Genomic DNA, 22,871 nt, shown 5'->3' on the forward strand with positions numbered 1-22,871 from the left:
TTGAAATCATGTGGTCATATCCTGATGGCCATCTTGTTTAATCAAGAGGAACCAACATTTTATCAGTTGTTTACGTCCTCCCTTCCATTATTTCTGCAAAGTTTGGTCACGATTGGCTTAGGAAAAGCAAATATATAAGCAAAAATGTGTTTCCCAGTAAGGTTTCAAGGGGAACTTTGAGTGGCCGCGGCCATCTGCTGAGCCACACAAAAAGTGGATCGTTTGAAGAGGGCATAAAAATAATTAACCCTATCAAGTTTTAAAACATTGGCACCTGTGGTTTCAGAGGAGTTGCTCTTTGAAAATTGGCCAATCAGAAGCTTAACTGGCTACTGTCGGGCATCTTGTTAAATCAAGCAAAACCAAAAGTGGATCTTTTGTAAAAACATTTGCATGCATTATTTCTGCCATGGTTGGTTAAAATTGGTCAAGGGGTTTTTATGTAGTTGAGCAGAATGTAAAAAGTCTACGGACGACTGACGTCACAAGCAAAGTGATTGCATATGCTCGCTGGGACCTTTGGTCCAGGTTAGCTAAAAAGTCAATTTTTTGGGGTTGTGGACCATTTGACCTCTTAAAACTCGGAAAAATGTCAACCCTTTCATTTTAGCCTTGAATTGTAAATAGTAGGATAGTAGTGTATCTACACGATTTCTCTTAATATAACCGCTTTCTAATCCGAAACAATTTGGTCTGTGACCTCTGGGGGCCCTGCTTTGTCTAAATGTAGTAACATTAACATATCAATAGAGTAAGTTATAAACACTACCATGGCACTGTGGTAAAATTTACTGTCGTGGAACACGGCTTGGGGTTCAGTGTTACTTCATTAAGTCTCCCAAATACATTATGATCCATTCAATTAATGATCGTGATGTCATATACCCGCATTGACAAAGTGCCGACGCGGTAAATCCAAGCCAAGATGGACTGGGTTTTAAGTCCCTCGGATGGTGTACGTATGTCACTAGAGTTAAATAACACTGGGTGAACGATCGGACTGGGTGTAAGAACTGCAGTCTTTCCTTACAATTTCCAAATGGCTAAAGCAAAGAAAGTTCCCTAAATAACTGTCCGCTATATGTTTAATTTGGTTACAGAAAAGCATATATAAACTCTGCGGAGCCTACCAATCCTGATTATGTTGAAGTAGTTGGGATGTAGTGTTAGTGTTCGGAGCAAGAAAAAAACATTCACGGTCCAAATTTTGGGCTTCTTTTTTAAACCTAGAACTCCTTGTTCTCTCTTCTCTGATATCGTATTTCTTTACACTTGATCATGTCAGTTGTTCGAGCATTTGGAACGTACGCAAAAATAGTCATACGCAGAAATTACCCCTGTTCCTCATAGTGCTGTGAAAAAAGTTCTCATCTCATTTAAAAAATTTGAACAGTTTCTGAAAAGAAAAACATTTCTGTACATTTTGCTTCTTGTGATGTGAAGCCTAATCTCCATGATTTCTAAATATACCCCTATCTTGTGAAAACACTGGGATTTCCCATGCTATTTATAGACACTTCACTTCCGGTGACCAGTACTGCACTGCAAGTCTGCTAACACCACATACCATTCTGAGGATTGAGAGCTGACACGTAGAATCATGCCGATATATAGTCGTCTGCAGGTTAAACATCAGAGAAGCCACTGAATATTGTGAAATTAGCATAGAAGCCTATGGGAAGTGGAATTAGTGGTTTCTAGCCTTCAATGATTGTTGAAGATATTATAGTTTTAGATATCAAAAGAAAATATCCTATTCACAAATGACGAAAATCACTTTTTTTTACAGAATGACGGCCATCTTGAAAATGGCCAAATTTTAAATACCAAACAAATTTTTCTAATCTAACATGGGCTGAGGAAGCTGTATACCAACTTTGGTGCTTGTATCATTAAGTGAAATATTTTTTGCAGCTATTCACTCCTCTATAAATAGATTAAGATATATTAACATTATATAGCATCAATTTTTGTAGTCAAATGAAAAACCTTGAAACACCATCAAAATCAAAATTCACTCTGTATCCTTGATAAGTTTTTTCTTACCTGCTAATGTTTGGATGTTCCATGATGGCTTCTTTTATTCTTTTTTTTTAAATTGAAAAATATCTATTAAGTGTTTTTTTTTTGCAACTTTTAAGGTTTGTGTCTTTAAGTTTTCTGATTTAATTACATATATACTTTAAAATTCAATACATTCATACATTTGTTCTCAGTCTCTTATTTCTTGCTGAGTTTTTGTCCTGTCTAGTTTCAAATTAATAGTGCACTAACAGTTTTCCCTACTGTTGCTTAAATGCACAAAATATACACAAAAATAGTTTATCTTTTTTATTTTGAAAACATGTGCAGGGGAGACAATACAAATGAAACTTTACAAGTAAACTGGGAACCTATGATGTTCTGTACATTACATCACAAAAGCAGCATGTTGCTGCCATACAAATCTTTATTATCTAGAGCAGTAGAATTTGATAAGTGATGGAATTTCTCACAAAATTGTAATACAATGCAAGTCTAAAAATAAGATGAAAGAAAAAATACAAGTATTTTTGTTCAGTAATATATGCCTGTTGTTGTAAATGCTATTAAATAACTGGCAACAAGTACTAACAATTTATAAGGAAGTCTTATAAATTTCCATTTTTTGAATCATTGACCTTGGTGAAAATTATGATATATTTAGTAAAATTCAAGTGATTCTTTTTCGAAAAAAAAAAAAAAAAAAAAAAATTGCTTTATTTTGCTACTAACACCTACTGCCCTAGATATATAATATATTATATTCATTAAATAATGAGATTTTCAACATGAAAGACTAATGGCATCTCTGTTTTTTTTTTACGTAAAAAATATTGTTCCATTTATTTTTCATATCTAATAGTCTTTGGCAAACACTGGTATAAGATGCAGCATAGAAGCTGGTAGTAGCACTATTTCTCTGTAAGTTTTGAGTCATATAAATAAGGAGGGGACTGAATATCACAAAGCAGATTCCCTGCTAAGATGTACATGAGAGAAGAAAAATAAACTGAACAAAAATCCACAGACAAAATCAGTTACTGCAAAGTAAAAGAGTACAAACAAAAAATAAGGAATTGAGCCAGTAGAAGCAATACATCCGGCGACCCCAACCCTGCACAAATTGGGACTAGAAAACCAGGAATGTAGCCATTTCTTCACAATAATAAATTACAATAGGTATAAAATACTGTGAACAGTTAATGAGGTATCTACAAATGATAAATAAGCCTATGAGAATGGAACAGCTAGTATTCGTGTTTCACTTAGTAAATAAATTAACCATTTGATATATGTCAAAGACTCCACATATGTATATCAATACAGGTTGCCTTAGTCATAATCATGGAGTTCCAACAGCAGATTTTATCTGACAGTTTATTGAAAATAATCTAACACTTCTTGTTTATTATACATGTACTTACATTAAGTACATATGACCATTTGATATTATGCATTTTGTTATTTTCCTAATAGGAACACAATGACACTATTGAGCTTTTAATTAATCTATTGCTGTTATCACAAGGATGAATAGGGGATCAAGTTAATATAATCTAAAATTCTTTACCTTTAAAGAATACATTCAACATCTTTGTCTTTTGTTATCATGATGAGTTGAAGTTCCTGGACTTTCACATTAAAATTGACAAAATTAAAAGTCCCAGATTTCACTTCATCACAAATTTGAACCCCAATTTCTTGTGATTTTTTTGGTCAATCATCAGCTGTTCACAGAATTTTTGGACCTCCATATCTAGTCCTTGGACTGTTGTACACATAATATGAACAACCCATGATTTATTCAAAATATAAAACTTTGCATAGTTCTTGCACTGCTATTGGAAAAAAACTAAACAAAATTGCAATATTTTTTTTTCAATTCTTAGTTTTCCTCATAAAAATAAACAAATAAAATAGAACAGAGAGAAGGATTTACTACAATCGTGATTTTATAACTTCTGCATTGAACATTGTGTGTACCACATTCAATCAGCAATCATACCATCTGAACACTAAGAAAATATGCAATTCTGTTTTAGATACAAAAAGAAAAAAAAACAAAAACAAAAAAATCAAATAAAAAAAATTATGGCATTACCAATGTGTTACCAACTGAGACCCGTTGTGATGTTGCCTATGTACATAAGTCACATATATTGGATAAACATTGATGAGACCATTATTAAACAGGAATGATATACATATTTATAAAAGTCAAGGTCATGGGAACCCCAGCCCAACATTATCATTACAATAATGCATCTTCACGATTCTATAAATAATACACAACCAGCCACAATGGACTAAAAAATCACACAATGAAGTGCTAGTACGATGTTTTTTTTAGTCAGAATTGCATACCTTCTGTAAGCACCAAATAACTGATTAGAAAAGTTCATCGCCTCGGTCCAGACATACCCCCTCGTCCCCCCATGCTGCCTCTGTCAGACCTAGGTCCTGGCCCAAGTCCTCCCCCACCCCCTCTTATGCCACCACGACCTGCATTGTTGAAGCCTCCAGTTCCTCTTCCTCCCCCAAGACCACCTCTAGGTGGTCCTCCTCCACGGGGTCCACCAAGAGATCCACCTCTTGGTTTCTTCTCCTCTACATTTAATCTGTGTTCACCGTTGAATTTGATTGGCTATAAAGGAATAATTTTTAATGAATACTTTATCTATATATGTCTTTAATGTAATATTGATCATTTTGGTTAAATAACCATTTCTCATGATAAAAGACTTGGAAAATAAAGGTAATAACAAAGTTTATGAACTAATAATCATATTTGGTGGAGAGGGGATTTATTTAATAGTATATGAACTGGCAAAATCAATGATACACTGGAAAAATTAAATTATCCACTATGTTGCTGATTTGGTACAGACATTCCAATCCAGGTATAATGGCTAGCCAAACATTCCATAGTGATCATGATAGTTTATGTGTTTCCTTCCATTTTCTGACAGCTTTTTCATTCAAGAAATGCATGTTCTATCCTTAGTATTCCTATTTATAAATGTGAAAAAAACATAACACGTTTATTACTCACCTTCTGACTAAGGACATGCTGAACTGTATCTGGATTATCAAATACCACAAAACCAAAGTTCTATAAAAATATCAACAATCGATGTATCAAAGAGTCAAGAGCTTCCAATGATAGATAGAAAAATGTTATATACATATTGCTGAAATATTATATTGAAGTTTGTACACACTTAATTCCATTTTATTTCCTAAGTAAAAAATACATATATATCTTACATCTATTAAAATACTGTGAATACCAAACATTTTAACATTAAACAACTACACAAATTAAATGATTAAAATATCACTAAGATGAATATGAATGATGAAATGACAAGGGTAAAACGGGACAATTATGTTTTTTTTATAAATCAAAATGCAGTATGTGACAATTAAAACAATATAGACAGAGAATCAAATAGTGAATGTCAGTTGCTTTGTATATAAATTTTACCACTTCTACCACTACATTCCCAAACCCCCCCTCCAAACATTCAAAGATTCTATCACTATACTAGAGATACAAATATATCAACACAGATATTTTTGTTTTGCTTCTGGCCTAAGTTTGGATGCTTTTGATAATTTCACATATATGTTAGATTTTCAACTTCAGAAAACAGTGGTCTTCCATAGTGAGCCTTCACTTATTCTAGTATTCTCCAAAGTTTTGCTGAATCATTAGTAAGGGAAATAATATGGGAGACAAAATTTTAAACACAACATCAAGGAGTTTGATATGATCATGGTATTAGGGCTGGAGGTAAATGATAATAATGAGTTATACCTTTGCACTACTTACAGGGAGTTTTCCACCACTACTCTTAGTATTTATTCGTAATTCAACTACAGTGCCAAATTCTGAAAGAAAGAAAAAGATTACTTTAGGTAGATATAAAACACAAAACAAAACTTAATAAGTCTCTTAGTTAAAGGAATTTCATCCAATTCATTGCAATATACATCTAACAACAAGTCAAAATACTTATATCTTGATTTACAAAATTTCTTGACTCAGAATATTATTGGTCTTTCACCAATTATGGAAGTTATAACAACCTCCTTACAAATAAACCCTTTTTTTTTGGTTAGCAAATGGGCAGAAGATCAGTTAGTCACCAAAATTTTATATTTGTCTTATTTTAAACTACCAGTGAATTAAACTTACTGGTAAAGAAGTCTTGAAGTTCCCTTTCTGTAATATTGTGTGGTAGGTTTCCAACAAACAACTGTTGGTTGTCAGGGAACCGTGATCTTGGGCGTCCACTCTGACTGTCATTGTCTCCATCATCACGGGACATACTAACTCTATCTCTTTCCCTAGGTCTGGTTTCCCTTTGTGGTCTATTTAACAATACAGATACTAGTTTTTTACAGTGTTAACTTAACTATTGAGATTAAGTGCAGCTATGCCTTAAAACCAGGCAGAAGCTTATTATTAGTGATTAACACACATATTAATCCCAAAAATCTTTTAAATAGAAATTCTCTAGAAGACCAGTTTTAAACCTACAAAAAGTTGTGTCCCCAACATATGTCAAATCAATCCCAATTCTTCCCATGAGGGCTTGAGAATCATGGTACATCATAAGTCATTTAATAAGGACATGACCCATGTCATGCCAAAAACTGTGTTTAAATATAGTGCTTTAATTTCTGTGTTTAATTTCCTATGAACAAAACAATGTCATTACCAAAAATGCTATCCTTAATGATTTGACAACAATAAATTGAATTATACCATTCAACAGTTTAGTTTACTTAATGGATGAGTAATGAGCTTTCCTTACTTTGTGTAGAATATTGCCATTAAACAGTGAGAGATAACTGCTTTGCTTCTACTACAGAAAAGGATTTTTACAATTTAACATGTCAAAAATTGGTTCATCATATATAGCAGATCCCAGGGAAATGAATACAGAGAGAGTAGGTTTTAGGATGTTACAAATATATGAATAGTTTCATTTTCTTGAGATATTATAAATCACCCCCTACCTGGTTTGAAGACAGAGCTGTATTTAAAACCCTTCATCTTCATTGTTTTTCTGTATTTTTTATATGTGCAAAATACAGGTGATAACAGTCAACAGTCCCCTATTTACAAGTCATAAATTATGATGGTCACATTAAAAATTTCAGGAGTAAAAAAACCAGAACTTCTGGGCAGTAAATGTTGTATTCTAATTTTCAGCTATGTGTTTACCAGTTTAAAAAGATTTGGCTGATATTTTTTATCACTTAGAAACAGTCAAAACAACTGATAGATGGACAAAAGAATCTCACTAAATCTAAAGATTCAACAAGCACAGGTATAAAGTATCAACAAAAGCAATTCTTCTAGCAAATTTTGGAGTAATGCAAAGAATCATTGCCTACAATTGCCTCCAAGCAAATATCTTATACAGAACAAGAAGTTCTATAGGAGTTTTAGCTATCACAGGAAAATGACAGATAACATGTTTTATGGCATGTAAAATATGCTTACTTATTAATTAGTTATTTTACTAGACAATTTTTCGGATCTATCAGATTTTCAGATTCATTAAAATCCCTTTCTTTTTGCATTAGGGACACCCAGGTATATTACAAGAAAAAATCCCCAACAATCATCACATTATTTTAACTTACCTGGCTTGTCTTTGTGGTTGTGGTCCTGATCCCGGAGATCCTCCCATATCTGTTTTAGCTTCCTGTCTTGATGGCACTGGTGTTTTACCAAATGAAGGGGATGTATTTACTTGCCCAGCACTAGTAGCATTTTTGCTAGCAATACCAGCCCATGAGAAGGTTTTAGGTTCTATTGGAAAGAAAGATCAAATGACAATTGAATAACTTCCAAATGGATGTACACAGTTAACCTGGCTTGACAAGAAACCTTCTATTTTTTTAAATGTGTTTTTTCTTGGATATAAATTCCTTATGCTCAAAACTAGAGAACATTCACATCACTTTTCATCAAATTCAGTCTTTTTGATTCCGAGAATTTTTAATTTAAACAATTTAAAGTAACATTGAAAATACAATAAGGTGCTGAAGAAGTGCAATAACTCAGACATGGCTCAACAGATCAACAGAAAAATTTAGATAGATCTCATCAGGCTGAACATTTTTTTCCCTGCCTGACCCCTATGTTTTGTTTTGAGTTAGGGCAATCATGTTTTTCAATAGATCACAAATCCCCACATCAAGTCTATACAGAATATTCTAAGAAATATTCACACCAATATTGCTTCCAAATAGTCTAGTTTTGTCATAAGAAAATAGTTTTAAGAAAAACATGAAAAAAATAGCAAAAAAATAAATAATAACCCAATGAAAATGGGTAACAACTCCAACATGGCTTCACAGATCAATATGAAAATTTGACAACAGATAGATCTGGTCATATTGAACACTTTTACCCAATCAGATTTTGGCTAAACCAAATGCTTTTGGAAATGTATGAAAAAACTCCTGTCTGACCCCTTATGTTCTATTTTTAGTAATGGCAGCCATGTTTCTTTGACTGTTCAAAAATCCCCCCATCAGTTCTATGCAGAATATCCCAAATAACATTTATAACAAGTTTGGTTCTAATTGGTCTATTAGTTTCAGAGAAAATTAATGGTGATGATGGAAACCAAGTGATGGCAATAGCTCACATGAGCTGAGCTAAAAATACCATAAAACTGATAGGAACAAAAATAGAACTTAGTTTTTTGTTTGTTTGGTTTTTTTTTTTGGTTTTTGGGAATGGACAATAACAACTATTTTTGACAATGTTAGTTAAAAAGATTTCTAATCAAATGCACTGTAGACTCAATAACAGTCAAGAGAACTTGGAAGATATGTGAATATTTCTCAGTAACAGTTTGCTTCAATTAGTAAGGTGGTATAAGACAGAAGGCAACTGTCACCAGACCTCACATCTCAGACGCAAATTACAAACATCATTGTTATTCACAAAACTCCACTTGAAATATTGTAGGGATTTTTAGGCTATATCAAATTTAACAGACTATAACCTCTAGAATTCTTTTTTGCATGAAATCAAACAAAATTTAATTAGGGATCCTTGAGCCTCATTAATAATACATGAAAAACAAATACCATCTTTAAAAAATGATAGCGGACGCATATTCTAGCCTTGTTAATACAAATATCTGATTAAGATTTTATTGGCTCATCAAGTAAAATATTTCCAATTATTTAATAAAGCTAAATCAGTTAAGTTGTCATGATTAAGCATCATGGATGTCACAAAACCAAATGCCTCAGAAAAACTTATTATAACAAATTATATCAAAAGAAACCTAACAATTCAAGGCTAAAATTGCCATTTGCCAAAAAATGAACAGTACATATTTAGTACAGTCTTCACGAAAGTGCCACACCAGTTCGGTAAAATTTGTGAATTTGTGTCAGTTCAATAGTTTAGTTTTTACCATCAGACTGAATGTCAGGCAATTATTTCATATGACACCGGAATAAATTTATTATTTGTACAACACGATTTTATTGGTTGCTAGGTAATATCATCCAATGAAATCACGTGATACTAAGTCAATATACATGGCGGTGTTGTGTGAAATATATTGGGAACCACCACATGAAAATGTAAACAAGCCATGTCTCTTTGTGATTATTTGAAATATCATGATGTTGCCAAGCCTGGGAAAAATGTCCCTAATACAGCAGAAAGAATATGAAAAAAGAAGAAAAATAAGAGGATATGACAGTAATTGGGAGTCGGAAAGGCCATAGCTCGAATATGTCGTCAATGGTAATGTCATGCTTTGTAAATGGTGTATAACTTTTTATGGGGCAGCAGCTAAAAACACACACCCATTTATAAAGGGATCTACAAATTTCAGACCATCAGGATAAGATGATCATGTCAACATGTTGCAAACTGTTAAAATAGAGTCATCAAAGATATAATAGAAGTCAACAATGTGTCGAGCCTAAAGCACATGATTGAAACAAAATTAAAATAGAAACATACATGTACCAAACGAGTAATGACAAAGAACATGTGAAAACATGAACAAAATATAATAGAAATCTACTCAAAAGGTGTTACTGATTGCTTCATGTGGTGTTCGTTAATTTTCCCTCCAAAAGTTTGGTCTGGAATAAATGTGTTCAGTCTGACAAGTTTTATAAGTGCCGGACCGAATGTCCTGCAAGAATTTTCAACTTTCTTAAAGACTTAGTACATGTGTATAAAAAAAATGCTTGTTTAAAGTCCTCTTTGACTCCTTATTAAGATGAGTCATAACCCACCTTCTGTAGTGCAAGTCAGTGATCGATTTAAGGGGAAATACTTGCTAAATGCAAGTTGAAAATCAATTTTGCTAGTAGAAATTATTTCCACTTGCTAAAATTTGATAGTGGAATTATATATGTCATGTAAGTAAAGCAAGCGTAAATTTTCAGTACTGGCTAAATTTAGCTAGTGGAAAAAAATTCTGAAAATCAATCTTTGGAGTCTTTACTCTTGGAGTAGAATTTCATATTAAAGTGATTGGGGATCACTATACTCAGTCACATTAATAGGATACTGTTAAAATTTGAATAAAAATATTTTCAACGACTTAATTGACACAAACTGTCATTTAAATTGTCTTAAATGTCTTGCTCATTCATTTAGCCAAACGATTGAATCGTTAAATTCCAGTGAGATCTGAATTCTCAGTCCCAATATTTATATTGTCAAAGTCAGCCATGCTTAACAGTGATCAGGTTGCTAAAAAATGCTGCTACATTTAAATGGTTTGTCCAAAAACCGAAGAACCCAGAATGCATTTCGACATTTGTTTGGATATCTCAGATTTATTCTACGTGAACAACATACAATACCCAGAATTGATCAAGCAGAAAATTGTCACTGGAGTTCGACAGAACTTACGAACTTCATTTGTAAACAAATCGTCCCGTAGAAACCAACATGGCAGATATTAGTATAGGATTTTCCTGTAAGCATTTGTTACGCACAATTAAAGCCAGTAAGAGACTGGCTGGTACTAACACGTCATACATATATGTGAACTATCCTCAGATTAAATAAAAGAAAGACAGCTCTAGTGGTAAGTCCAGACAGTTTAAAAAGTAGCTCTACAATTTGAAAATGGGCTGTATGTGACCTCGAGTATACATTTTTACCCATATTACTGTCCACAAAATGCTTCTATTTTAAGGCACGAATTTTTCATTTACTCCTTGCACCGTTAACGTCACGACCCTTAATCCTTTGAATTTAAATTACTGCAAGGTAGACAGACCAGTACCACAGAACTTGAAAAATTACTTATATGAGAAAATTCTTAAGTGTTTGTGATGTCATCAATTTTTCAAGACTTCGATTGGGGTAACCATGGAGTATTCTCAGACTTAAGTATTTTTCAAGTTTTACAGTGCTGGGGCCATACATGATGTCATCAATATAATGGTTATCCCACGATTTAAGGCATTAGTCAACAAGAAAATTCATTACAGTTTGCTTCAATTTGTAAGGTGGTATAAGACAGAAGGCAACTGTCACCAGTCCTCACTTCTCAGATCCAAATTACAAACATAACAATCATTCAGTGTTGATCAGCACCTATACATTACCTTTGGAGTTTAAAGGGTCACTGGTGTTGAAATAAAATATTTGGATTTTTAAACTTATTAAAATGGCATTAATGAAATAAAGAAAGTAAAGAATGATAATGAACTTCAGATTAAATCGGTATTGCAAATTAATTAACTTGATCTTGAGGTCAAAATTTAAGGTCAAAGGTCATCAATCATGGTATATGACATATCATCTTGAGCGGGTTTACTCTCATGCCAAATATCAAAGCATACACTAAATGACAACTAAGTTGAAGCCCAGACAAGGATATGTATTGCAAAATCATTAATTTGACCTTGAGGTGAAAGTTCTTCAACCATGGTAGGTGACACATCCATCTTGAGTTGACCTACCCTCATGCCAAATATCATAGTGTTGGGGCCCCAACAAATCCAACAAATTATCAAGAGCTCAGCAACAGTTTGCTTCAATTAGTAAGTTGGTTTAAGACAGCAGGCAACTGTCACCAGCACTCACTTTCAGACGCAAATTACAAACATCATTGCTCCAATCAACAATTTAACAAGACTTGAATGTAAACCTACTGATTCATAAATGAAAAATATGTGTATAAACCTCCATAACCCCTGAAATAAATACAAACCATCTTTCTGTGGTTTGAAACAGTGTTATACAACTTCATAGAGATCAACCAATACTCAAGTTAGGCCAACTTTTTTTATAATCTGTTTTATGGGATTTTTTTTTTTTAAATTGGGTCGAGGGGAGCAAATAAAAATAAAAGATAAAATCTTGGGGAGTCAATGGAAAAAAATAAAAATAAAAGTAATTGTTTTTCATTTATATATTTTTTTTTTGCTATATTCTAAATGTGTGAAAAGTAAAAGCTTTTAATACCAATTTTGATCTACATTTCACTTCTTTAATTATTAAGACTGATTGATACTGTTTTCACAATGAAACAGAGAATACACACAAATTTTTACTTCCGAAAATATTTTTTGAATATTTTTGATGGGTAGATACATTTGTACCCCTTTCCAAGTTTTTGGCAACATTTCGGAAATGTTTTGAATGTGTATTTCAAGTCATTTGTAAACATTTCAACCCTTCTGACAATATATTTATGCCTAGGTAAATACATCAGAATCCATGCAACATTTGATCTTATTGTGACTTATCAGATATGGTTATTATTTGGAGAATCACATTTGTATTATGTCCTAGGTATGACTGGATGTCGGCATCTCATTGATATAATGTGTTTTGATAATGGTTTTATTGGTAGGTGAAATGATCTTGATAAAAAGCTGCAGCTGAGATGTGCAGTGTTATCCATCAATCTTTAGTTTATGTAATTTGATAGTTAAATTTAAAAAGGTCAGTGTTGTTTACACTAATGACGTACATTATTATAATGACCAGAAATCAGCTGCCCAAGCCAGATAAAATGGTAATTATAGGCAAGATGTTTACACAGTACAGTATATAAATGTGATTCCTTTAATTTATCCATAAAGGATAATCTTATCTCTTGGTAGTTAGATAGGAGCTTTTCTAGATAAGATGATTATTTTGAATTTGCAATTGGTATTGAAATAGTTGGTTACATCAGTATCAATTGCAGAGGTGGGATGTTGAACAACTCTTGCTTTGAAAAATGTTAATAATTTGTGCAGAACTTTTTTACTGTATTACAAAATATGTTGAGATTTAGACATAACTTTTAAGCTAATATTGCCCGCTGGTGTGTTGGGCAGTGTACGAGGAAGTGGTTTGGTTAAAAAGCATTTATTTCATATTCATGAAGTTAAATATATTAATCCTTGTGAAGCTGTTTGCATAATAAAAATGTTAGTGATACCATGGCAGGACACTTTTGTTATGACAACCGCAGCTTTCTTATCATCAATCTCAATCTCATCAATTATTTCCTTGACGAATAGAGAAAGATTCACCTTTCTGTATTCCCCAAGTATATAGTAACGAACGCATTGTTGTTGTGGTCAACCATTGACTTTCAGTGTTTTTTTATTACCTAATGATAAATTCCGAGAGCTTCCGATAGCTTACTAAATTAAAACGATCACTGATTGGTTGCTTCTTTTTTACTCGTCCAATGAAAACTTGCAATCTATTTTCTTTAATTTTTAGGATTTTCTCCCAAATATTCCAGGAGTCAGCAGAATTTATGAAGATAAAACATTCATGTACTTTTATTTTTATTTTATTTTTGACTAAAATAGTCGGCAGTCCCGTAAAACAATTATAAAAAATGTTGGCCTTATTGCACATAAACGAAGTGACTACATATGCTGAAGACGACATGGATAAAGACAATAGCGCCTTACCAATATATGACCTCAACTTTTTTGCATTCCTTCAAAAAGGTATGGAATGATGATTGCCTCTCACAGTGCTAAATTCTTTCTATCACATCTTCATATAATGCCCATCCTTTTTTTTTTTTTTTTAAATAAAATTTCATTAAAACCCCTAGAGTAGTTTAGGAAGAGATGCATTTACAAGAAATGTAGAAACATGAACCGACAGACAAGGAGGTACTTATATACCCAAAACTTTTTAGTGGATAATAACCTGACTGATCAGCTTCAACTTCTTCTGGCTCAGGCTCAATAGGTTCTTCACTCTTTAAGTCAAACATTTCTTCGGACTGTGAAACAACCGGCTCATCTTTCATATCTTCTTCCACAGGCGGTGGGGAGGGTGTGTCCACTCTCTCATCTATATGTGTTCCATTACTACAAAAGACCAGTTTTAGTTGTGGTTCTAATGAACCTAAATTGGGGAAAAATCGAATAACCTTTCTGGGGAGGGTGAAAACAAAAAGGGTCAGCAGGAGATGAAAATCTTAGATATTTTTATTTTGGCCGAACAGACAGTGACTGTAGGGGGATATGCATGAAATGGATTTATAAGTATGTTATAGTGATGCTAACGCAACTGCATACTATACAAGATTAACCTAGCACATGTGGTTCATATCAAACTGACCTAATCAGAAAACTTATTTGGCAATTGCAGAGAATTAATTCAGTGGGAAATGAGCACCTACATGACAAGATGATGATGCAGTCATTCTTTAATTTCATTGTTCCTCCGACCTCAAAACTTCAGTAAAAAACAAATGGGCTAATTGGCATATTAAAAATCACACCAAACATTAAATACGAACATCAATACAGAAAGGTATTGATGTTTATTGAAGAGTGGCAAACTGTATCATAGTATATATCAACAAATATCTTTATTTTTACAAGTTCTTAATTTTATTGTTAACCAAGGAAAGACTACAGTACATGAAAAATCCCCCAAGAAGATTAAGACATCTACATTAAAACACACATAATCATAATAATCAAGTAAATGTAATGCAACAATGGAAATTACTTGAATTATGATGGTTATTCTTTTTATATTCTATTATGTATAATATTTTTCCCTTATCCTTATTTTCATAGTCCATTATTTAAAACAAAACAAAGCACCATTTTATGTATTCAGAGTAAACTTGATTTCAATAAAATTCAATATAAAGAACATACCAGCACAAAAGAAGCAATACCCTCTTTTTTTGTTATAAAGCATACCTTAATGTTGGTACAGCATCATAGAACTGTTGGACATTTTGCTCCTGTACAGGATCTGGAGTAACATCTACTGGGTCAATATCTGAATCTACAAAAACAATTACATAATTATTATTTGAAACCATAAAATTTTGACCTGTACAAAAGATCAAGATCCAGGTCATTCAAAGAATACTTGTATGTTTAAGTAGAATGATAAAGTTTGAACAGAATTGAACCTTCAGGGAAAACAAGACAGGCAAAGGCAAATAAACATACATGTAGAACCATCTGACACACTTTTGTTCTGCATGACCTTTATCAAATGAAAGTCTAATCTTAATCCAAGAACACTCATGTTAACTATTTGTGATGGAAAATCTATAGTGACTTAAATTTGTTGACTATTTGATTAACTGTGTGTTTAGGGTATAAATATATATACTCCTTAAAATGATTAATACCTATGTCATCAGCAATGCCTTCTTCACAATTTTCCATGTCACTATCATTATCATGAAAAACTTCATCCTGATAGCGGAAAATGTCATTGTGGACATAGTACTTTTTAGGAGACTGTGGTGCCAGAACAAAGGTTTGCATGAACCTTCTCATTGGCTGGCCACTGTTTGATAGTTCTCCAGTCACCTGTAAAAACAAATCCTCTTTAAAAAGGGATACAACCATGATATAACTATTCTCTAAAAAATTTATATCAGCAATGTTTGAAGCTCTTTAACATATATGTTCTCAATAAAAATACAATTCTTTATTTTAATCAACTCACTATTTTTAGCTTTAAATAATTCCAATCTAATAAGCATATGCCTTTTTCTGCATTGTGATCAGTTGTTCACCTTTCATGACCTCAGAGATAACAGTTTTACAACAGTGTACAAATTTACAAATTGTAAACAACATGGCTACCATCACTTCGACAAAAGATTAGAGCCTTAAAATGGTATTATTTGTTTCCATTTATTTTTGGCATCGTATATTCAAAACAACAATTTTGAAAGAATATAATTATCAGTAGCCAGTAAATACTTTGAATGCTGAAACTGACAACCATTTTACATTGTCAGTTGACTGCTGCATTTGCAATGTCAATTTTGGCTGTCAAATTCACTGAGAGAAAAAAACTATTATTATATTTCAGATAGTTTGGGATTTGAATTATAAGGATTAAACAATGTTTTTCCAGAATTTATGAATGTGTAAAATCTATTCACTCAAAAACCTGACATAAACGTCTGAAGGACTTTGTTTTGTGAGTGAATGGTCCTATTTACACATCAATAAATCCTGAGAAAAAAAAGTTTAATCCTTTAATAAAAAACAAGATTTTTCCACTAATATTTGTATTTACTATCAGATCAATTATGTCGTTCATTTTTATTAAAATATGAATAGACAATTTATTAAAAAGCAACATTCCTTCCAATACTGACTTTCATTGAATAACAATGTTGAATTCAGGATAAAATTATTTTTTATGCACAATCACTACATTCTGTTTATAAGATTTTCACTTCTATATATCCTCCAGTTGGATTACAATAAATATATCGGTATTGCATTTAAAGATTCAGCAACTGACAAGATTTAACAGTTGCCATATAACCCCTGATTCAGAGTCATCTCGTCAGTATTTTACTCACTTTACGATTGTTTAGTCTTTAAGTAGAATAACAACTTAATGCAAACAAAGTACTTTCAATTTCTCAAAGTGTTTGTATTTGTCCTACTCAAGAAAGATAACTCTGAAAACTACTACAATGCAAATTTGCGATTGTCCTGATATTATCAATACAAGTTATCACCTGCACTACAACTGCATTTCCAACTGTGGCTTGGCTGTCAACTTGCCTAATCTTGGCATGGCAATCTCTGAAGTTTAACGACATTATTTTCTTATGAATTTCCTGAAAATAACAGAAATGTACAATTTATTTCGTGTATAACTAAACCAATACATGTCTGGACCTGCTTCACCATCATATGTTTGTCAGCATATAAGTGTCTTCAATATTTATATAAACACTTATTTAGTTAAAAAAAAAAACACATTAAGGGTTCAAAGTTCCATGTGTAATTTCCTAATGATAGCACATACTGCTGAAAAAATTGCTAAGTTCAACATGCTCAAAATGAACGAAAAAATAATTTTAAAGACCTCCATAACAGGAGTGCACATCTTCATTATGTATATACGAACCGTGCAAAGCTTAAATAATATTGCTTGAATACTTTTAGAGTTTCAGATTACAAAAATGTTTATCAAGATTATAGTAACAATGGCAGCAAAAAGAACATTTTTAAAATATCTGTATCAATCTTTTATATAATACTATCTAGTTCAAGCTCTTGTTTATTTAGTAGACATAACTGGATGCCACTTCCAATTTGTATTAAATATAAAAAGCATAACATGTATACATAGCATATGATCAATTTTGTACATACAGCTTGTCCCATGACTGGTGGCTGTTCTTCTCCCGGCTTCTCAACACCTCCATGAACAAAACTTGAATTGTGGCTGTAGAATCTGAAGATGAAACATATATTTGTCCAACTTATACATAAAATTTTGAAAACGTAAAACATGTCAATTGAAAAATAAAGTAATACTTTTTAACATACATGATGTACTAAAGAATTTTTTTTTATTTATTACAAACTAGTAAGCTAGCACTGACAATCATTGTACTTGTCTGACAAACACAAGATCTTTCTCGAGCAAAGGTTGAATGGGACAATGATCTTGCCAAAGGGTGTACATCTTTTCAAAATGGTTAGGCCAGACTTAAATACATGTCTACCAAAGCCTGAATGCTAAAATTGGGTCAGTAGATAGGTGTATATATTTCTTTTCTCCCAAATCTTTCCAAGTTTGACAGGTCATTACATGTTTTTTTGTTGTCCATGTTGTAACATCAATATTAGACCTCTGAATTGACAAAACTCATAGTATACAAAAATCTGGATATCAATAAATACAAGGGAAAAAAGTGACTGATTATATTCTATGTATAATTATTTTTCAGTTATGGTTTTTTAAGTGTCAGATGGGCTGATTTTAATTTTGGCCCTATTGTAAATTCAATGACAAGTACAAATTGGCTCCACTAAACAATGGAAGTTTGATTGCAACAAAAACACTCTTCGGACGAAGCCATTAAATTTTCCTCAGAAATACTAGTCTTCTAACTGTAAATACCATCATTTGTCAATGTTTTCTGACATTTGCTTACACATTGTGCCTAAATCTCTTCTGTGTATTTCGAATTGAAGTTCTAGGGGAAAAGTCCCAAAGTTGGGCTTTCTTTGATCAACTACCTATTTAATTTCACTTTACAAACTGACTTCGTGATGTCGCATCTCAAAAGATCAAATTCCCTAATCATTAAACACAGCTAATTAGTTAAGATAAGGATTTTTCTTCAATTTTATATCCATAAACATTTGACAGATTAGTTTCGATATTCATGACTCGCATAATAACAGTCTTCTCCTTTAAATGATGAATAAATTCCCAGTAATCAGTATTCATTTACCTGTGAAGATGCAGTGGGGCCTCATTAAGCAAGGTGTAGTATTGCCTTACAAATTCTCGGCCAACGCACTGTGGACTTGGGGTTTCCATAACCATGACTTTGTATTATCAAGTAATCTGAAAAGTTACACACCAATGTTTTATTAGATTAGTAGATTCCAACAGACTTCATGCTGTCAGTAGCCATTTTGACACTAGCATGTTCATGGCACCTACTTTAAGGAGTTACAATCATTTTCAATGAGATGTCTTCATACAAGGATACTGTCACTAAGGACTAAAATACAATTTTAATAAAATTAAATAATGAATTGATGTAGTCCAAAGAACTACCAGTTAAAATTTCAAGGTACAGTACAGAAAGAGACATACTGTGACTGATCACTCACATGGTAGTGTACCATTTTCAGAATGGCAGTAAAAAAAAGTTTTAGTCTTTGAATATGTTTTTTTTCCCCATTTTTTTCCGCATTTAAATTGGTGGAGCTTACCACTAACAATACAAAAGAAAGTAACAAAAAATATCTTTTTTTATTGAAAACCACTATGGGAGAGAAATACCACTGTACCAGACTTCACTTTCTGCACTGTATGTCTCTTCCACTATTGGGGACCTTTTATCAGTGATTCAGTGTCATATTATATGATTGAAATGATTGAAAGTATAAAATGTTCAACATGCATGTGCATACAAATACAAAGAATAATCTTCGGCATTATCTTTGTATTAATACAACAAATATGAAAAGTACAGATGCAAACAATTAAATCCATAGATGATTTTAAGTCACTTTCATTCCAGAAAAGTTCTTTGAACATATCAAGGAACTCCTCTCGGGTTAGAAGGCATAAGATTGCAGACCCATCGAAATTTTTTTAAGCACATCTGACATTCGGTCAGACACAAGGTGATGACTTGTCTGACCGAAAAAACTCTGAACAATTTATCGACACGCTAACATTTTTGATGGGGGGTGGGAATCTCCAAGTACATTTTATTATCAAGCTGATTTTAAAACTACTGGGTATGGGCTCTTGAATTTGTTAATTTGTCACCATTATTCATTTTGGCTGGAGAGTATCTGATGAGTCTTCATAAACGAAACATGTGTACTTTGTTTTGAGTTCTTTGTATTATATATTGTTGATTTTTTAAATTTGAAATAAAGTATTGTTATTAAATTATAAAATCTATTCTCAATCTCTGGCATAAAACATAATCATTTCAAAATTCAACATTTCATCTTGATAGTCAAAACATTCACTGTCTTCATAATCATCATCATTGTCAAATGAAAATTTGTTTTATCAGATGTTCAATTATTAATCTTTATCAATCGAGTAGCGAGACACCGGAAGGGACGATATATCAAAGGACGAAATGACGTGTAGCGAATGAACCGGAAGTTACATATTATTGTTTACAATCAAATTGATTGACTATCTCGCTAGACTGTAGACTAATTCACGTAATTATTAAAACGTTCTAGTTTTATTATTCACAAAAACCACTTCAGTTTTGAGAAAATCTTCTTTAACGTAAGAAAAAAACATCGGACACCCGGGCCGACAAGCAACGTATATTTACCGAACCCGGGACAATTTTACCGGACAGGTCCGACGGTCCGGCAGGTTTCGATGGGTCTGAGATTGGGTTACATTTCAATAGGAGCCAAGGGAAAAGAAACTTTTAAGATTTGATTACTGTCTGGTATTTTTAAATGATACATATATTATGGAGTACTGCTGATATTTAAATGTTTGAAGACATTTTCCAAGTAACTGTTACAGTTCTTGAAGCCTTAGAATCTGGTTTCCTTTCTTTGTTTAGTTTAAAACTATAATTCAGTTTCCACCAGATTTGGCATTAATACCAATGTGAAATTCGTAGTTTTTCAAGTTTCGATTATAATAAATTGAGAACAATTAATCTTGCTATTCCTTACATAAAAGAAATGACAGTTTATTTGTAAGGTCAACAGGGTCAGGACATGAAGTAATAAACCAAGCAGGTACATCAAGCCAACGCGAATAAGATTTGGGGCAAACAGACCACGATTCGGTCGCAAGTATGGAAGAACAATCTAGAAAGAGAGCTCTGACAGTGCTGTGGAATTTTCATATTACTGTTATGAAATGGATCTTACTTCCAAATGATTCTGAACGTATCCATACCAAACATAATTGAGGCATGTTACAAGTGATGAACCAGTTCACATGGGTCACAACACAACAGGATATTGATATTTGAATATCTGAACAACACGGGAATATGAATCGGATGCAGGATTAAAATTTGCACGAAAATAATGGGAGAAATCTCAACCTATCGCATGTGTAGCGTTGAAACACTGAAAACGAAAATAAAATCACGGAAGCCATGTCTGAACACACGAGGGAAATTACCGGCATGTTTTTTATCGATAATTCAACTAAACTGAACTAAACTTACCTCAAAAATGATGAATTTTTGGTGATATGTGAATAAAATATTTACAAATACATTAGAAAAAGGAGTATAAGGTTCTTAAAACGATAAAATAGTGAGTTTGTCGTCAATAAAAACTACGAAGTATGCACATGCACTGTGCGCGAAGTTGGTCTGAATTCGTCCAAATTAGCGCACATAACGGGGACACCCTGTTTGACTATATGTGCACCCCATTTCACTTAGAACTATGGAACACTTTCTCTTTGTTTCTCGAAAATAAGTAATTTCTAATAACTTGGTGACATAAGATCGATAAATAGATTCATAATAAAGATACACAAAGCCGCTACGTCTGTCCTGTACTTACCCTTCACCTTCAATGAATATTCATTTTCTCTCTGTTAAGCAGAAGGGGATCGGACTCAAGGATCACACCGGAACTAAGTCGTTCATGTAAATCGCTAAAAAAACTCTTTCCCTTAAAAAGAAAAGAAAAAAAAACGCATTGAAAACATCACAAAATCTGGACCTGTTTTTCAAAAGAATGTCTTCTTGTGTCTGACAAATATCTGTTATAGATAGAACTTTTGCGGACGTATATTTGTCAAGTAGTCTTCTATAGCTATAGATTATTTTATATATAAAAAAATGAACCTTTGCATGGGCACAATTGTTATACATTAGGTTTATTACGTTAGGGACAAATATTACAATAATATATGAACTTATATCATGTAAAGTCATATAATATCATTTAATATTTCTTCATTTGTAACTTTGTTATGGACGATCTCTTTTAGTTGCGGATCCAGAGAATCACCAGAGAATCGGGCGTTATTCTAATCTTACGTCGCTTGACAATTAAATAGCCCTTGTAAAATCATTCACTTTTCTTCGACTTTGCAAGCTGGTTGAACGCCCGACGCTGTAAAAAAAATAAAAAATATGTTGCTGCACATGTGCTTATCAATTACGTGATTTGTTATGGAATGTCATCACCGAAAACTTAGAGTGAACTGTTTTTAAAACTTGATTCATAATTTTTCAGATTCTGTTTGGAAGCTTCCTGATTTTTTTTCATATGGATGACGATGATCTATATTCTTCCATACGACTAAGCTCTCCCTATACTCATGTGGTTCAGTGTTTTTAGTGCAATTCAATAGGTACTCTCGGGGACGATTTGATTCTTGAGATAGCGAGTGCCAAATCTCCCCATATCCTCTCACATTATGTACATTCAATGATTCCTTAATTTGTTTGATTTTTTGTGTATAATTGTCATGCATTTATATGGTCAATACTCATCAAATTTATATACAAATCTCATTTGATAAGGAAATAAAGAAATGAATGACTGAATGAGACCTACGTATGTATTCAGTAAAAATCGTACACTTTATTGATTTCCATTAATTTTAAGAATCATCATATCCATGCAAAGACTGACAGATTTCACCCATCCTCGTGGCACCATATATATATATACCTACTCCCCGATGGTACCATTACATAGAATATATGGACATATTGGAAGTGACACGGTCCCCGACACCTTTATACACATGCACGTATTGGAAGTGACCCTGTCCCGAAGGTACCCATACATAAGTACGTATTAGAAGTGACCCATCCCCTGACGGTACCCTTTCGTTACAAATGCAATCAAGATTTTTTTTT

General features: G+C 32.7%; 1 protein-coding gene and 1 non-coding gene across 5 annotated transcripts; both read right to left on the reverse strand.

Moving 5' to 3' along the window:
• Positions 1-2,318: 2,318 nt before the first annotated feature.
• On the reverse strand, positions 2,319-21,591 carry LOC148618684 (ras GTPase-activating protein-binding protein 2-like). Of its 4 annotated transcripts, none has more exons than XM_088577834.1 (12): positions 21,559-21,591; positions 18,762-18,877; positions 17,671-17,752; positions 17,028-17,129; positions 15,669-15,852; positions 15,226-15,313; positions 14,213-14,376; positions 7,684-7,852; positions 6,224-6,399; positions 5,858-5,916; positions 5,075-5,134; positions 2,319-4,666 (listed from the first exon to the last, which is right to left on the reverse strand). In XM_088577834.1, the coding sequence occupies exons 2-12, from the start codon at positions 18,854-18,856 to the stop codon at positions 4,421-4,423; spliced, it is 1,425 nt and encodes a 474-aa protein (XP_088433960.1). In that variant the 5' UTR covers positions 18,857-18,877; positions 21,559-21,591; the 3' UTR covers positions 2,319-4,420. The 4 variants fall into 4 exon arrangements, with proteins under 4 accessions (XP_088433960.1, XP_088433958.1, XP_088433959.1 ...); XM_088577832.1 differs by having other exon boundaries at positions 5,843-5,916; XM_088577833.1 differs by lacking the exon at positions 21,559-21,591 and adding an exon at positions 21,213-21,364.
• Positions 12,062-12,160, reverse strand: LOC148618685 (small nucleolar RNA SNORD16). Its single transcript, XR_015921879.1, has one exon. It is a non-coding gene; the product is annotated as a small nucleolar RNA SNORD16 (small nucleolar RNA).
• Positions 21,592-22,871: the final 1,280 nt, after the last annotated feature.

This window comes from Perna viridis, chromosome 4 (genome assembly GCF_037379345.1).
Source record: "Perna viridis isolate PV_CMFRI_1.1 ecotype Kerala chromosome 4, ASM3737934v1, whole genome shotgun sequence".
Taxonomy (NCBI): domain Eukaryota; kingdom Metazoa; phylum Mollusca; class Bivalvia; order Mytilida; family Mytilidae; genus Perna; species Perna viridis.

Bases quoted from the DNA above. Each gene is read 5' to 3' on its own strand.
- LOC148618684 (XM_088577832.1), bottom strand. From the start codon at position 18,856: ATGGTTATGGAAACCCCAAGTCCACAGTGCGTTGGCCGAGAATTTGTA. The intron at 17,753-18,761 runs GTAAATGAATAC...TTTCATCTTCAG, and splicing joins GCCCCACTGCATCTTCACAG to ATTCTACAGCCACAATTCAA. The intron at 15,314-15,668 runs GTATTAATCATT...TTGTTTTTGTAG, and splicing joins AGGCATTGCTGATGACATAG to ATTCAGATATTGACCCAGTA.